Raw genomic sequence first — 16887 nt, forward strand, 5'->3', positions numbered from 1 at the left:
CAGTGGCGCCATTGAAAATATTTAGCTCCAAATTTTGAAGGTGGATCTGTCAGCAGCTTAACCTCTAATGAGGACTCCATCGAAGTCGATTTCTCCAGGTTCAGGTCAATGGAATTATTGGGTGATTCAATAATAAATTAATAAGACAACTGCTTAGGAGAGCACACTAACACTTTTATTTGGTAAAAACTAAATGTTAAATTGGATCCTTATATTAAAGTTATTCTTATGACTGATCCTTATCAAGCTCTTGAAAACTAATGGAAGAGACTAACGGAGAGAAGCTGCTAGCAGAATGTTTGTATTAGAACTAACTTATCTCAACTTGAACTCCTAAGGGTTGGGTCCAGTAAACCCCACCAGTCCCCAAAAGTGGCGCACGCAAATTTTCCTCTTGGAGAGTTTTAGATTTCTCCGTCCAACAAGACAATGAACAATGGATTCCACGTGTGTTGAAGATGTAAACCAGAAAACCTTTAAAATAAGCAGTGCTCGAATTTCATGACTTGGGACCGTGACCGTTGAATTGACTTTTGTCTCTAGGCTTTGGTTTTTCAAAGAACAGCCTTTATGCCGAGTTTTTGAGGGGAATAAATTAGATTAGAACTCAACAACTTGACATTTATGTTTTCGTGCAACGGTTTTTCTCACGACAGTCAATTTATTCATCCCTTGTTCATTGTTTGTCATTATGGTTGTTCTTTTGGATTTTTTCCAAAATTTTCCAACGGCATTGAAATTTCATCTTGAAATAATAATTCAAAAACTCGCGGATTAAAATGGCTGATTAATAGCGCCATCTGTACTATTCACTCACCATGACATCACATCGCGGGGGGGAGGAGAATTATTAATTAGTTATTTAATCAATTAATACGGAATGTACAAACAAAAAAAATATATAATTCATGATGTACAAACAATTTCGTATCGAATGGACCATTTACCAAACCAATTGAGCAACTTTTCATTTTTATTGGGGTCAGCATGCCCAAAATAAAATAATTATTTATAATTAATGAGTGGATCTACAAACAAAAAAAAGTGTAGTACAATCATCTACTAACGATTTACAATCGAATACATAAGATACTTTTCCTAATTATCGTACCCTTTTTGCTAAGTACACGGGGGTGTCAGAATCATAACAGAGATTGGTGAGAACAATCGAGAAGCGAGAAAACATCAGAAACCGACGAGATTGCGTCATGTGAGTCTAAATTAATTACCACATAGTTTATAACAATTATAAAAATGTCAGGACCACCCCATTGACCTCGTAACCCTCTCCTTTCCTGATAATCATAATAAATTACTGTACGCCAATGTCTGCCAGTTTATTTAGCCCTCGAAGGTGCAACGAACATAACCTGTAACTGCGTTGTATTTTTCCAGAGTGACGTTGAAAAATTTATAATGTTGCTGGCACGAGTTTGTAAGGCAACAATTTCCCCCCAGGTAAGCTCTCTGCTGAAAGCACCTGTGGTGGCACATGGAAGTAGAGTTCAGATTACTAGACTCCTGGGTAATGAGGGACGTAGCACATTCTCGAGGACAGCACGTAATAGGACGTCTCTGGTTGAGGATGCTGTCAAGCCAGCTGGTGAAACAGGTAAATAGTCAGATTATTTAGATGAGATTATTGATCTTTGGTTATTGTCACAGCCCTGAATTTATTGATAAGTTAATTTATTAATATTGATAAATTAGAAAAAAAATCAGATTTTATTTTGTTAAAGCTCTTAATTTATTGATAAATTAATTTGTTAATATTAATAAATTAGAAAAAAAATCAGACTTTATTTTGTCAAAGTCCTTAATTTTGTTAACAAATTGATTTGTTAATATTAATAAATTAGAAATAATCATATTTTATTTTGTCAAAACCCTTAATTTGTTAATAAATTAGCCAGTGATGAAGAGCTATTATTTTTTCTTATTTTGCTTTTTTTTATAGAATAAGTCATTATTTAACAATTTGCAATAAACAGAAAATAATTTTTTTACAATTCAATAAAATATATTTTTTTATAATTATTTACTCTCTTTTGTTATGTTAAATGGCGAACTCTTGAAAATATTAAGAACAAATACAAATTTTATCGATTAAGTCGTCATTAATTTGCTGATAAATCAGGTGAATAAACAAATTATCTAGAAAAAATGATTGCTCTATCATTTTTGTCAAATCCCTTAATTTGTTAATAAATTACCCAGCACTGGAGAGTTATGATTTTTTATTATTTTGCTTATTATAAATTAAGGGCTTTGACAATATAAAATATGATTTTTTCTTATTTTGCTTTTTGTTTATAAAATAATTCCTTATTATTCAGCAATTTGCAATGAACAAAAAATAATTTTTTTACAATTCAATAAAATATATTTCTTTTGAATTGTTTATTCTCGATTTTTGTTATATTAAATGGCGAACTCTTGAAAATATTAAGAACAAACGCGATTTTTACCGAATAATTCTCGATTAATTTACTAATAAATCAGATGAATAAACAAATTATTTAGAACAAACTCTCCTAAAATTTAATTCCACAACTCAATAAAATATATTTCTTTTAAACTCTCCACTGTTGATAGTTAAAACCTCAAATTTTCGAAAATCTTACCAACAAACGCAAATAATAATTTACCGACTAACTCTTGATTAATTTACTAATAAATCAGGCGAATAAACAAATTACCTAGAAGAACCTCGTGCTCTTTTCCCTCCCCCAAATCTCAAAATTTATTAATACCGCATGACTCACCCTTAACGAATCGTGTGAAGACAGTTCACTGCTGATGAAAATCGAGACATTGTTACACAATAAAAACAATTATCTTCGATTTATAAACATTTTTTTGCAGCATTCAATATTGGAAAGGGATTTGTTGCTGGTAGCGCAGTTTTAGGGCTCGGAGCATTGTGTTATTACGGAGCTGGATTATCCCCCACCACTGGAGCCATTGACCACGCAGTGTAAGTATGCAAATGTTTTTTTTATAAATAAATAAACACTGACCTTGGCCTCGAAGAATTTTATAACAATTAAATACCTCTTAGCTGAGGGACTAGGACTTGGGAAATTTTCCCTTTCAATATATTAATATTGGAAGGGGTACCTGGGGTACCTTTTACCCACTCTTTCATCGTAAATGTGAAGAAGGAGAATTTGAAGATGAATTTTTAGTTTTTGGGTATCGTCGTAGTCATTAGAGCAACAGAAAAGAGAAGGAAAGGCAGAGGGAGGAGGAATCTTCCATCAGAAATTACTATCGAAGAACGTTCGATCTGGGAAATTAAAGAAAGAGAACGTTGCATCAATAAAATAAATGTTTCAAACTTTTACTGGTCATTTTTGGGGCAAAATCGACGTCACATAAATCATGGATTTGTCAGCCTTCGGGTGTCCAGAAGGCTTTGAAAATTCCCGAAATCAGTTTATTGCTCAGTTTGTCAACTCGGGAAGGGACATGTGGTGACAAAAACAAGGGTCACCTCCGAGGACTCTCTGCTTTTCCAAAAATTTAACCAAAAAGAAAAGAGAAGATGAGTTCCTCTGGAAACCTCGTGGAAGACAGAGCAATTATCGTGATCCTCATCCGAGTTGAGAGACGATGAAAATATCTCCATTCGTTAAATTTACAAAGTGTTAGTGTAGATTCTTGACTACTCGTCAGTCGGCATAAACAAAATAAATTAACCAGACTTTCTTTATTTATAAGTGATTGGTGTACAATAAATTAAAATTCATTGACTCTCGTCAAATTAAAGTGCGATGTGTTCTCGTTATTTACAATACAATTCAGTCATCCTACATTCCACCAATCAGTTCACCCCTTTTCAATGACTAAGTGCAAGTGTAATAATCAAGTCCAAACACGGAATTCAACCGACATCGAATTTTCGTCAGAATCTTGACAGTGACAGGTCAACATCTCCAGTGATATTAGATTGATACCTCAAATAATCGACATTCCACTCCAATTAAAACCCCTCCCTGTCTCCCCTTCAAGTTTCCCCTCATTCCCCCAAATAGAATTTAATTAATAAATTAATTAACTAATTAATCTGATTAATTTTTCTGATTCTCATCGACAGATTATGGCCCCAATACGTTAAGGATCGTGTTCACGCGACCTACATGTACTTCGGGGGTTCAGTATTAGCAAGTGGAGCAGCAGCTGCTGCTTGTCTACGATCCCCCAGGATCATGCGGATGGTGTCTCAGGGGGGATGGGTCGCCATGGGGGTGAGTTTAGCTGCCATGATCGGTACCAGCATCCTGACCACCAGTATTCCCTACCAAGAGGGCTTTGGACCTAAGCAGATGGCCTGGCTGATGCACTGTGGGGTCATTGGAGCTGTCCTGGCACCACTGTCACTTCTTGGTGGTGCTCTTGTCATCAGAGCTGCTGTTTACACTGCGGGTGTCGTTGGGGGATTGTCCACTGTCGCTGTCTGTGCTCCTAGTGACAAGTTCCTGAATATGGCGGGACCTCTGGGCATTGGACTTGGAGTTGTCTTCGTCAGTTCATTAGGTAGCATGTTCCTACCACCAACGACAGCTCTGGGGTCTGGATTGTATGCTATTTCTTTGTATGGAGGACTCGTTTTGTTCTCGATGTATCTACTTTATGATACCCAGAAGCTCATCAGACAGGCGGAGGCGTATCCTTATGAGAGGCAGTATGATTATGCTGGGAATATGATGAGGAGTTATGATCCTGTTAATAAGTGAGTTGATTAATTTTGGTTTGGTAATTTGGGTTTGGAATAGGCAGGTCTGATGGTTTTTTTGGTGGGAATTTCGAGGTCAAATTGGCGATTTTTAGGGGTTTTTTGGGGAGTCTAGTGTTTTTTTAGGGGAAAGGACGAAGATTATGTGGTAATTGAGGAAATTTGGGGGAGAAAATTTGTAGTGGGGTTTTTGGTCGTGTTAAGGACGTTTTTTGAGGGTGAAGTTGAGTTGAAATTGCGGTCAAAATTAACGTTTTAGTCCGTCCACGTGTGGTAAAAGGAATTTTTATAAACAAATGGTTTTTTAAGGACATTTTTGGTAAAAAAAATTTTGTTTGGTCGTCTTAAGGACATTTGTTGTTTACAAAAGACATTTTTTACAACAAAAAATTTCCTTTGGCGCCTCAAGGACATTTTCGGTTTACAAAAGACATTTTTTTTTGAGAAACTATTTCCTTTGATCGCCTTAAGGACATTTTTTATAAATAAAGTTGAGTTGAAATTGCGTTCAAAATCAACGTTTTAGCGCCCTCCGCATGTGGTAAGAGGAATTTTGCTAAATAAATGTCTTTTTAAGGACATTATTTGTAAAAAAAAATTCCTTTGGTCGTCTTAAGGACATTTGTTGTTTACAAAAGACATTTTCTGCAACAAAAATATTCTTTTGGGCGTCTTAAGGACAGTTTTTGGAGAGAAAAAAATTTGGTGGCTTTAAGGGCATTTTTTATTTACAAAAGACATTTTTGAGGACTTTTTTTGCAGCAAAAAAATTTCCTTTGGTTGCCTCAAGGACATTTTTTGTAAACAAAAAAATTTGGTCGCTTTGAGGACATTTTTTGCAGCAAAAAAATGTCCTTTGGTCACCTCAAGGACATTAGTTAATGTAAATTCCAATTGCAGAAATCCTTTTGATTAAAAATCCTCTGCAAAAATTCTTTTAACATCACAATAACTCACTCGTTATTCCAACAATTAAAATTAAATCTATAACTCCATTTTCTCACGATCTCAATATTTCCAAAAATCCTCCGTTTTTTCAAAATAACATCGCAACATATGTTAACATAATTTTTAGATATTTTTCCAACGAAAAAAATACAAAAATTACATTTTTCATTCCACTAATTATTGTTTTGTTTGTTTCCCCAGTGCTATGCACATCTACATGGACACCGTGAACATCTTCGTCAGGATCCTGTCAATCTTGGCAGGCGGTGGTAACCGACGGAAGTAAATTCTCACCACTTCCACACCCCCAGCATTCTCATGTGATAATTTCCCTTCTGAACTAGTGTATTAAATCGATAAAACTGTAGAGGTTCGAATAAACAATAAAACAATTATCTTAAATTATTAAATGCACTTTATTGTCGCTTATTCAATCCAATTCGACGACAAACATGAGCTGCGAATATTGTACAAGGTCATCCAACCATTTCAGCGTTTTTCTCTTATGTTAATTAAAAAATTATAACAGTCAAATGGAAAAAAAGAAAATAATTGGAATGAAATCTAATTTAAGGAGAGACCACAATGAAATTTCAAAAGGGCAACAGCTGATGTCATCATCCTCATGACAGCTGTCATTTAGAGAATATTCAAGTGCTATTATTATTATTTATTCTAAATTTTATAAAACTTTTGTTGTTTACCCGTTGGAAATCGGAATTTAAATGTTCAATTTACAGTCGTTAAAAAACATTTTTTTAATTGAAAATAATATTCCTTCAGTTTGAAAGGTAAATTGAAAAATTAATTGCAATATTGCAATTCATGAAAATCATAAATTATTTATTAATAGATTATAAACAATCGATTTTTAATCATAAAATTGATTTTTTTGAAATCAATGAATTGAGAATTTAACGAATAATAAATTATTTCAATAAAATATTTCATGTGTAACAAATGTTGTTTCGGAAAGTTAATGAACTTGAATTATTTATTTATGAATAACGATTGTTTAAAGCGCAGCGGTAACGAAGGAATTGATTTTAATGTTTTTTCATGAATAAAATTTTAAAAATGTTTTTACGATTCAATCGTTCGTTGACTGATTTCAATTGTGATTTGCACTTGACGAATATTTATTTAACTAATAATAGAATATTTATTAGTTGAATAAATATTCTAATTCTCAAAATTTTTACAAAATTTTCATTTTTTAGTTTTCGAATGTTTTTTAACGATTTATCATCTACTAACAAAACACTATTTTGTGAACATTTTTTTAATTAAAAAAATATTCCTCCAATTTTGAAGGTAAATTGAAAAATTAATTGCAATATTGCAGTTCTTAAAAATCATAAATTGTTTGTTAATAGCTTATAAACAATCAATTTTCAGTCCTACAATTAATTTTTTTGAGATCAACGAACTCAGAATTTAACAAATAATAAATCATTTCAATAAAATATTTCATGTCTAACAAATGCTGTTTCGGAAAGTTAATGAACTTCAATTATTTATTTATAAACAACAAATGTTTAAAGCGCAGCGCTAACAAAAAAATAAATTTCAATTTTTTTCATGAATAAAATTAAAAAAAGTATTTTTACGATTCAATCGTTCGTTGGCTGATTTCAATTTTGATTTTTACTTGAAGAATATTTATTTAACTAATAAATATTCTTTGTAAAATGAAGATTTCGTAGAATTTTGGAGACTTACAATATTTATTTAACTAATAAACATTCTAATTCTCGAAAATTCTCCAAAATCTTCATTTATTTAACTAATAAATACTCTAAATCTCGAAAAATCTACAAATTCTTCATTTTTTAGAGTTTTCGAACGTTTTTTAACGATTTACCATACACAAAAAAAAAACACTATTTTGTAAATAATATCCCTAGACCCAATTTGGACTCGATAATTCCAAAAACTCCAGGAAATTCGAGTGATGATGACTTACAAAACTTTTCTGTTCCCCAAACTCTTAGAAATATCGTCGTGGCCTCCCCTGATTACGACTTAATTTCTTAATTACTCAGTTAAGCACTCGGACTATGGGGTACCCTAGACAGACATCCCCTAGACGCTGACGTAGTCTGGCCGTCCAGGGGCTGAGTACCTCCTCAGATACCCAGCGAACAGCTGCCTCGCTTGATTCAGCACTCGTACGACGTTGTGACGCCTCACCATCTTGTCGAAGTGCATCGCCATTTCGTTGTAGTCCATCTGGTTCCTCATGATGAAGTCCCGATGTTGGAGGAGCAGAGTTATGCATAGAAACATGAGGAATGGATTTCCACCCCCGAATTCAGAGGGAGGGGGAAGAGCTGAGGCATCTCCAGGGACGAAATGCTCGTCGTTGGTGCCAGCTGGAATTAAAGCTGTTAATTCCTTCGCCTCTTCGCAGTGTTCCTGGATCACTTGGCTCGAGGGATTGGCTGAGAACTCGGTTGTACTCTGACGCCAACTGTCGCCCTCGCTGTCGGAAGCTGAGATTGATCTGGGGATTAATTGATTCATTAATTAAATTTATTATTTTCTGGGAGAAGGAGATGGTGAAGGAAAACATTCGTCATGGGGTACGTCATCTTCTGGGAAGTTACCATCGGGGCAAAAGGGGGGGTGGGATAATTTTGGAGGGGAAATTGTTAGTTTGGAGAAGATGAATTGTTGGGTTTTGTGGAGGTTATGGTTGAGGGAATCAGAATTTGTTTTTGGAAAAATAGAAAATAATAATGTAGGGTCAGGGTAACGGGGACAGCAATAATTTTAATCAAACTTAAAATGTTTAATGATGGTAAAAATTCAATCGGGTGTAATAAAGGTTCATGATCTTAACTGGTCAACTCTCATCCTCAGATTGGATAATACATCGTCCTCTCGCACCATCCGTACTCATTTGTTTATAATACTTTTCTTCCTCACTCTGTCACACTATTTCTCCCTCAAACTCATTCCATTCATAGGACGCACATAAATAGGCAAAGACGTACCACACACGTCGCACTCAGTCCCAAAAATCATTTCCCTCTTCCGGTTAATCTCACAATGGCTCTTTCTTCTATCAGGCAACGGGCATTCGATACTTTCATATAAACATTCAAATCTCGTCAATTGTCGGGTAGAAAGTTATTCTATACGAACGGTAGAAAGGCGAACTGTCTATGCAAAATAATTAACTAACACAAACACTGATATGAAAATGAAACTATGTTTTTCTCAACACAGAGATGTATAAAATTAATGGATGAGAACTCGCAAGTAGGAAAAAATTGATGTGTTCACGATGAACTCGTTTTCGGAACTGTCTGTTTGGAAAGTAAGGAAATTTGAAAAGGAAATTCTGCAAGGGCTGGGAATGAATGAAAGGAGACGTGATTGGTTACTTGCGGATTGGAAAGGCAATTTGATTGGAGGAATTTTCACGGAGGAAAATAAAATTAAGAGGTACTTAGAGTATGGGGGATGAGGCCCAAAGGGTCCGAGGGTCAGGAAAGGCGAGGCTAGGTACGGGAAATTATTTAGTTTTTGTGAGGGATCATAAATGGTAGACTGAGGAAAGTTGGTGTGAGGATTGACCCAGCCATGAAAGCATCCAGGCATAAAGAACATGAAAGTGGAAAGTGGTAAAATGGTAAAATCTATACATTTGATCACCAAATGTAAACCATAAACGCAAAACTTTAAGTTAGCCTGTCTTCACCTTTATGGCTGGACTGATGAAGGTCTTGCGGGAAAATGTGAGAATTTGGAAAACGAGAGGACAGAGAATTTTTAATGGGAGAAAGACCCAAAGGGGAATTCCCAAACTCTGTAAGATTCGCCTGTTTACACGTTCCACACATTCCGCGTCGGAACATCAATCGTCTAAATATTACAGTCTAGGTTTACTCATTCTGGCGACATACTTCCATAATAAAATATAATAATAAAAAATAAAAATTTTCCTCTGATCTTACGTCATGTGAAGACACAAACTCTTCACTTTACCCTCCACCCCCTGATAATACTCACCTGGCAGTACGTTTAAGTAACCTAATAGGCGTCACAGACTTGACGCCATTTTGATCCTCGAAGATCTCCCCATCGAACTCCAAATCCGCTGCCTCATCAGGTGTCGTAGCACTCCCCAAAGTCTTCTTCTCCCCCAACACATGCAGTGGATTCTCCCAAATAAAAACATCAGCTGCAGGACTCCCCCCAACCTCCCCATCCCCCGTGCCATCCTCCAGGGTACCCTCTCCCCTCAGGGGGCCCCGATTCCCCGAAGACGAGGGTCCAAAAACCTGTCGATCCAGGGACTCCAGCTCCAGCCTGCGTTCCCTCGTCATCGACGTCGTCATGGGAAAGAAATCCTGATCAGTCGCATCATCAGGGGATCCATTGTCATCCCTGATGACTCTCACCACCCCACCCTCACTAGCTGCCCTCCTCAACTCCCTGTCCTCCCCAGCAGGTGTCACCTTGCTCCTGTTCAAGCTCGTGAAGTTCAGGAACTCGTTAAGATTCTTCACGACTCTCGCGCACTTCTTCTCGTGCTTCTCCCCCACGTCCTCCCCATTCACCTTGACCTCCCTCCCCCTGTCCTCCTTCTCGCCGTCGGTGGAGTTCCTCTGGTTCTTCATCAACGTGTTCTCCCTCCCACAATTATTCAATCCATGACCACTACCCTGGGCGATGGAGGCGGACGAGCTCTGCCTCCTGATGGCGCAGACCTTCGTGTAAGCGTTCTCCCTCAGGTGCTTCACCTGGGGTGACACCGGTGGTGATGGGGGAGGGAAGACCACCTCAGCGAGACTCAGCTCACCCTTTGGAGGTGCAGCTGGCAGAGCTGCCCACAGGACCTCCAGCATCCCCAGGGCATCCTCCAGGGCGAACTCTCGCTTCATCTCCAGGAGCAGCCAACGATAACAGAACAGCAGATCGTCGGCTTGATGGCTCTTCAGGTACGCGTAGAAGTCCGGATCGAAGTGCTGGAGACCTTCTGCCAGGTGCGTGAACTTGGTCGTCATGGCGATGCCATCCAACATGAAGTTGTCCTTCAGACGCCTCATGAGGGCGCACAGGCAGATGTAGGCCTGTCCCTCGTCCCTCATCGTGATCAATAATGGTGATGCCAGGTCGCTCATACCCTGACAGTAGGAGACACTCGGGTGATTCAGGGCGTACGTCGTCAGGATGTTGAAGAGACTCGCTGTGTTCTGATTGTCGTCTGAGCCCCCGTAAAACTTGTGATGTCTGTCGGTCCTCAGGACGTCCTTCCTCACCATGCTGGTGACATACCCCAGGTCGCCGATGTTCTGGCCCTTCTGGAGGAGACATCGCCACTTCTCCCGGAGGCTGATGTACTCCTGGGACTTTCGTTTCATGTAGTCCATTCGCTGGCGGCCGGACATTCCCTCGGGATAAACGTTGAGGATGTGCTTCCAGACGACCTTCCGGAGACTCGGTTCAATTCCCCCGAAGTAGATGACGGCTCGCAGCTCCTTGGAACTGACAACTTGACCGATTGGATCCAGAAATTTACGGAATTCCTCGTCGGTGAGGGGGGGACCTGGGGGCGGTTGACCTGGGGGAGGTTGGAGACTGGGCTGGGGCTCGTCGCTGAGGTTACCCAGGGCCCGCTGCACCAGGCTCAGGGTTCTCTCCATTTTGTTGATTATTAGGTTAGGGAGTTTGGGGGTTTTGTAGGGAAAGCCCATGTCCTGGTGACGGGTGGGCTCCTGGGTTGACTGGTGATCATCCCAGTCGCAGTCGCAATCCCCTGATTCGCCGAATGGCTTCAGGTTTACCTGGAGGTAGAGGTATGGCTCGGAGGCGCTGGAAAAGTGTTATTTGTGAGGAAAATTGGTTTATAGGATTCTGTAGGATTTATTACTCTATAGGATTCTATAGAATTCATTACTCGATAAAATTCTATAGAATTTATTTCTCTATGAAATTCTATAGAATTTATTTCTCTATAAAATTCTCTAGAATGTTTTTCTCTATAAAATTCTATAGAATTAATTACTCTATCAAATTCTATAGAACTTTTTTTTCTATATTAGGTGTGTGAATAAGTCTTTCCCGTTTCTTGTAAGAGATGCCGCCACCAATACTGTGCGAGTATTCAATGGTTACATATGTCATAATCAAAGCTTATTCATCTGTCAACAATTCCACACTAACACATTAGTTGAAATGTTTTCGCATCATAAATTTTTGATATCGTGAAAATGTCGAAATTTGAGCCGAGTCGACGTCATTTGCGGGAAGTTTCACTTTATTGGTTCAATTTGAAGAAATCTGTTGCCGAGGCGCATCGATTGCTTCAGGAAGCTTATGGAGAAGGTTGTGTCGATGATTCAAGTGTTTGCGGATGGTTTCGACGCTTCAAAAGTGGTGATTTCGATGTGGAAGACAAGGAGCGTTCCGGGCGGCCGCAAATCTTTGAAGATCAAGAATTGGCGACTTTGCTTGATGGAGATTCGTGTCAAACGCAAGAAGACGATGGCCAATACTTTCAATAATTCATTTGTAACCATTTTTTCACAATAAAGGCTCAAAATTTGAAAAAAAACGGGAAAGACTTATTCACACTCCTAATAAAATTCTATAGAATTTATCACTCTATAGGATTCTATAGAATTCATTACTCTATCAAACTCTATAGAATTCACCACTCTATAAAATTCTATAGAATTTACTACTCTATAAAATTCTATAGAATTTATTTCTCTATAAAATTCTATAGAATATATTACCCTATAGGATTCTATAGAATTTATCACTCTATAGAATTATATAGAATTTATCACTCTATAAAATTCTATAGAATGTTTTTCTCGATAAAAGTCTATAGAATTCATTACTTTATAGAATTCTATAGAATTCATCACTCTATAAAATTTTATAGAATTTATTACTCTATAAAATTACTAAGTATCAGACCCAAAAATGAAGGAACCAAAATAATTAAAAATCCAAAAAAGGATCGGACATTTTATAGACATAATTCTACAACAAATTTCGTCAATTTTCGAACGTAAGAGTGATTTTCAAGTGATAACGGAAAAAGTTGAAATATCATTTCATTTGTGAAATATCATTTTTTTGTTATTTAACGTTAAATTACTGGTTTTTCAAAGATTTTATAAAATTACTAGCTTTTTAGAGTTCAATCGCTTTTCAAAGAGAACTTCAGATTTTTCTCTGTCTAGGGAAATCGAGGGAAATTCGATAAAATCGATCCATTCGATTCGATCCATTTGATATTTTGAAAATTGATATTTTTATACTGATGGTCCTTTTGTAAAAAGGACATACACCTCAAATCTCGAATCGAATCGAACATATCGAAATTCCGTAACACTTATTCGTGATTGGTAGATACATTCACAGCGGCAAAATTTGAATTTCACAAGTACACAAGTATCAAGTAAATCAAGTCAAAGGATGAGTTAATTAGTAGAAAATAAAAACTTAGTTAGAAAATGGAAATGAAACAAGTTACTCATCAAATGTAAATATCTATATCTTATCGAAACTCCTGTATTTTCCAAGTCGTCTTACTGCTTCAAGACATTTAAAATTTTGCATGTTGCCTACAAGTGGGAAATAGATCAGCTGTGAATATATCAGCAATTTTTAAAGATCCATGTTTACGAAATGATGACGTGTTCAACGTCATACGCGATTACTTCAGGATCATTTTGGTATAATTATTTTGAATTCAAATATTACATTGACTTTTTATATCCCTATAATTCAACTGCTCTACTCATACAGTAGTTAAAATAAGGTACGCTCACTGCAAATGTGACTTAAATAAAAAATATCACAACAATTAAGATTAACCAAATCGCGCGCGGTGGCGCGCGACTATGTCTCGTACCTTATAAATGCGGCATCCAGGTCCCAATCCGATAATAAAAAAAGATAAGTCTCCGATCCATAGTCATCTATAGCTCTGTATGATACTGTGAATTCCCTGAAATCATGAAATTCCGTCAAAACATGTGACACCCAAAATTATTTAACAATAATTCAAGAATTTATATCGATTTTTATCGTTTCCATCCCCTCCAGACATTTAAATACTTCAAAAATATGAATCTAAAACCATTTCCTTCGTTCCTTCAGTTCCAAAGGCCTCAAATTTCGAGAGGAATTTATTTTTGAGGAGATGGGGGTGAAATGGGCCATAACAGCAAAATGGATCCTCTCAAAATGTGGGAATTTTCGCAAATTTTTGATGTTCCTCATGTTTTTCATTCATCATTTAGATATTGGAGGTCCAAAATGATGATTTGCGTTGAGTTTCGCAGTTCCTCACGTTAAAAAAATGAAAAAAAGAAGGGACGATGTGAAAAACAAATGATTCTGGCTGATTGTTGATGATTTACGGTATCAAATAAGTGGCGAAGTGGTAAACGGAGAATAGATCGTCTCAAAATGTGGTAATTTTCGTAAATTTTTGATGTTTTTCATGTTTTTTATTCATCATTTAGATAATGGAGGAAATAATTACAGCTGAAATGAACATTGAAATATGAATTCTTCCCCTCTTTCCTCCTCTAATTATACAAATTAAAAATTAAGATCAATTTCCAAAATGAATGAAGGAATTGAAAAGAAAATAATTACAGATAAAGTGAATATTGAAATATGAATTCTTCTCTTCTTTGTTTCTTCTTTCTTCTTCTAATTATACAAATTAAAAATTAAAATCAATTTCCAAAATGAATGAAGGAATTGAAAAGAAAATAATTACAGATAAAGTGAATATTGAAATATGAATTCTTCTCTTCTTTGTTTCTTCTTTCTTCTTCTAATTATACAAATTAAAAATTAAAATCAATTTCCAAAATGAATGAAGGAATTTAAAAGAAAATAATTACAGCTGAAACGAATATTGAAATATAAATTCTTCTCTTCTTTGTTTCGTCTTTCTTCTAATTATACAAATTAAAATTTCAAATCAATTTTCAAAATAAATCAAGGAATTTAAAAAGAAATAATTACATCTGAAGTGAATATTGAAATATGAATTCTTCCCTTCTCTCCCTCTCCTTTCCTCCTCTAATTATACAAATGAAAATTTAAAATCAATTTTCAATATGAATCAAGGAAAAGAGAAGGAAATAATTACAGCTAAAATGAACATTGAAATATGATTCTTCTCTTCTTTCTTTCTTCTTTCCTTCTCCAATTATACAAATTAAAAATTTTAATCCATTATCAAAATGAATGAAAGAGTTTAAAAGGAAATAATTACAGCTGAATTGAACATTGAAACATGAATTCTTCACTTCTTTGCTTTTTCTTTCCTGTTCTAATTGTAAAAATTAAAAATTAAAATCAATTTTCAAAATAAATTAAGGAATTTAAAAGTAAATAATTACAGCTGAAATGAACATTGAAATATAAATTCTTCTCTTCTTTGTTTCTTCTTTCTTCTTCTAATTATACAAATTAAAATTTCAAATCAATTTTCAAAATAAATCAAGGAATTTAAAAAGAAATAATTACATCTGCAATGAACATTGAAATATGATTTCTTCTCCCCTTTCTTTCCCCTTTCCTCCCCCAATTACACAAATAAAAATTTAAAATCAATTTCCAAAACAAATCAACTACCATAAAATTCAAAAACTCCAACAAAAACCAAAATCCAACTCCCCCTAAACTCCCCCCACAAAATTCCACTTGATCTCCACCTTTTGCTGCTGCATCCTCACCCCAATACCTCAACAAACGACCAGAACCCTCGTTCTGTCCACGACGTCATCATAATAACCACATCCCCAGGACATTCCCTCGACCTCGTCCTTCCGAAGATCAAAAAACCATCAGCAACAACTGCTGTCCCTCCACAGCACCCACTAACCTAGATAACAACTCCCAGAAGTATTTTAACAAAAAAACACATCGTTTACCCTTTGATATCAAAAGCCTTGATCAGGATGCTCTGCAGGACTTCAATGGAAGTTATCTGTGGATCAACACTGAACTTCCTGTACTCGGGCTGATGCCTGGTCTCGCATTTCTGCAAAATCAATACCCCAACATAACCAAAAAACCCAAAAATCTAATAAATTCATTTCTGACAATCGAATTATTGAATCAGATAATTTATCAACAATTTTACCTTCACTTTGACTCGCACCGCCTCCCTCGGGGACCCGAACATCTCCGTCATCTTGATGAAGTGATTGATGAGCTGCTGAAGTCGTCTTCTGGACTATTTTCTCCTGGAGATGACGTGTCCAGGTGCCCAGTGCCACAGGTCTGAGCTTTTCATCCTCACCCTGTCCTGTCGTCTAGTGTCAGCGTTGATTGGAATGATTTCGTGGACTCGATGAGGGGAGAATCATCAGTTTTAGGCACCTGGTGATGGTCCAGGAAGTCTTGTGATGAGGTTAACAATGAGGGAAAGCACTTCCTCGTGAGTTGAAGCTCCAGGAATTGGGTTTGGACATGAATAAAGCTGTCAGGGTGTAGCTGCCAGGAGTCAGGACGATTTTTGGCGAATGTCTACGTGAAGTTTATGGCACAGCTGGAACTATTGATTTTCGTCATGTTCTTGAAGTCACTGGAGTCACTGAGAGACCATCATCACGAGCACGAGGTGGGGATTAGGGTGTTGGGGGGTCATTCATGATGTGGGGGTTGATCCTGATTTTTTTGGCACCACTGGACACTCACGTAATTAACCCTGGGGTCACTGCTGGGGTGTCAACACTTGTTTCTGATTCGGAGACAGGTTTGAACGCAGGGTAAGTGGGTCCAGGGAGTCCAGATGTCGATGTTTGGGCGGAAAGGGGGATCGGCGGTGGGTAAATTGATGGCGGGGACGTGGGGTAAAGAACCGACTGATGGAAAATGGAGATCGCGCCGTATTTGGAGGAGATTGGAGAGGATTTGGGGAGATATTTGGGGGGAATTGGGATTATTGATTGCTGGTGTTGATTAATATTATTGATTGAGGTTTGGTAATTAATTTTGGGGATTTTTGGAGACTTGGAACGGTTTTTTTTTTATGAGTTTTAGGGAGCTTCAGGGGTTTTTGGGGTTTGGATGACGGGTTTTAAATTATTCGAAAGGAATTTTTGGATTGTAAATTGAAATTTTGGTTTTTGGGTTAATGGGAGTTGATGTAGTTTTTGAAAAATATGGGAAAATGAATTTTAGGGGGGATTAGAAGTTGTGGG

The 16887-nt window shown here is 36.7% G+C and overlaps 2 protein-coding genes across 2 annotated transcripts; one reads left to right on the forward strand and one right to left on the reverse strand.

Moving 5' to 3' along the window:
• Nucleotides 1–52: 52 nt before the first annotated feature.
• On the forward strand, nucleotides 53–6096 carry LOC135171243 (growth hormone-inducible transmembrane protein-like). The gene is made up of 6 exons (XM_064137646.1): nucleotides 53–98; nucleotides 1125–1210; nucleotides 1396–1612; nucleotides 2866–2977; nucleotides 4100–4735; nucleotides 5888–6096. Exons 1-6 carry the CDS (start codon nucleotides 68–70, stop codon nucleotides 5970–5972), a joined length of 1167 nt encoding a protein of 388 aa, XP_063993716.1. The 5' UTR covers nucleotides 53–67; the 3' UTR covers nucleotides 5973–6096.
• Nucleotides 6097–7414: 1318 nt separating this feature from the next.
• On the reverse strand, nucleotides 7415–16513 carry LOC135171240 (TBC1 domain family member 25). Its single transcript, XM_064137636.1, has 5 exons — nucleotides 15825–16513; nucleotides 15613–15722; nucleotides 13569–13664; nucleotides 9707–11512; nucleotides 7415–8192 (listed from the first exon to the last, which is right to left on the reverse strand). The coding sequence occupies exons 1-5, from the start codon at nucleotides 15873–15875 to the stop codon at nucleotides 7772–7774; spliced, it is 2484 nt and encodes an 827-aa protein (XP_063993706.1). The 5' UTR covers nucleotides 15876–16513; the 3' UTR covers nucleotides 7415–7771.
• Between the last annotated feature and the right edge of the window lie 374 nt (nucleotides 16514–16887).

This window comes from Diachasmimorpha longicaudata, chromosome 19 (genome assembly GCF_034640455.1).
Source record: "Diachasmimorpha longicaudata isolate KC_UGA_2023 chromosome 19, iyDiaLong2, whole genome shotgun sequence".
Lineage (NCBI taxonomy): Eukaryota > Metazoa > Arthropoda > Insecta > Hymenoptera > Braconidae > Diachasmimorpha > Diachasmimorpha longicaudata.

Bases quoted from the DNA above. Each gene is read 5' to 3' on its own strand.
- LOC135171240 (XM_064137636.1), bottom strand. From the start codon at position 15,875: ATGACGGAGATGTTCGGGTCCCCGAGGGAGGCGGTGCGAGTCAAAGTG. The intron at 15,723-15,824 runs GTAAAATTGTTG...TTGATTTTGCAG, and splicing joins CGGTGCGAGTCAAAGTGAAG to AAATGCGAGACCAGGCATCA. The intron at 8,193-9,706 runs GTGAGTATTATC...ATTAATCCCCAG, and splicing joins TTACTTAAACGTACTGCCAG to ATCAATCTCAGCTTCCGACA.
- LOC135171243 (XM_064137646.1), top strand. From the start codon at position 68: ATGAGGACTCCATCGAAGTCGATTTCTCCAG. The intron at 2,978-4,099 runs GTAAGTATGCAA...TCTCATCGACAG, and splicing joins GGAGCCATTGACCACGCAGT to ATTATGGCCCCAATACGTTA. The intron at 4,736-5,887 runs GTGAGTTGATTA...TTGTTTCCCCAG, and splicing joins AGTTATGATCCTGTTAATAA to TGCTATGCACATCTACATGG.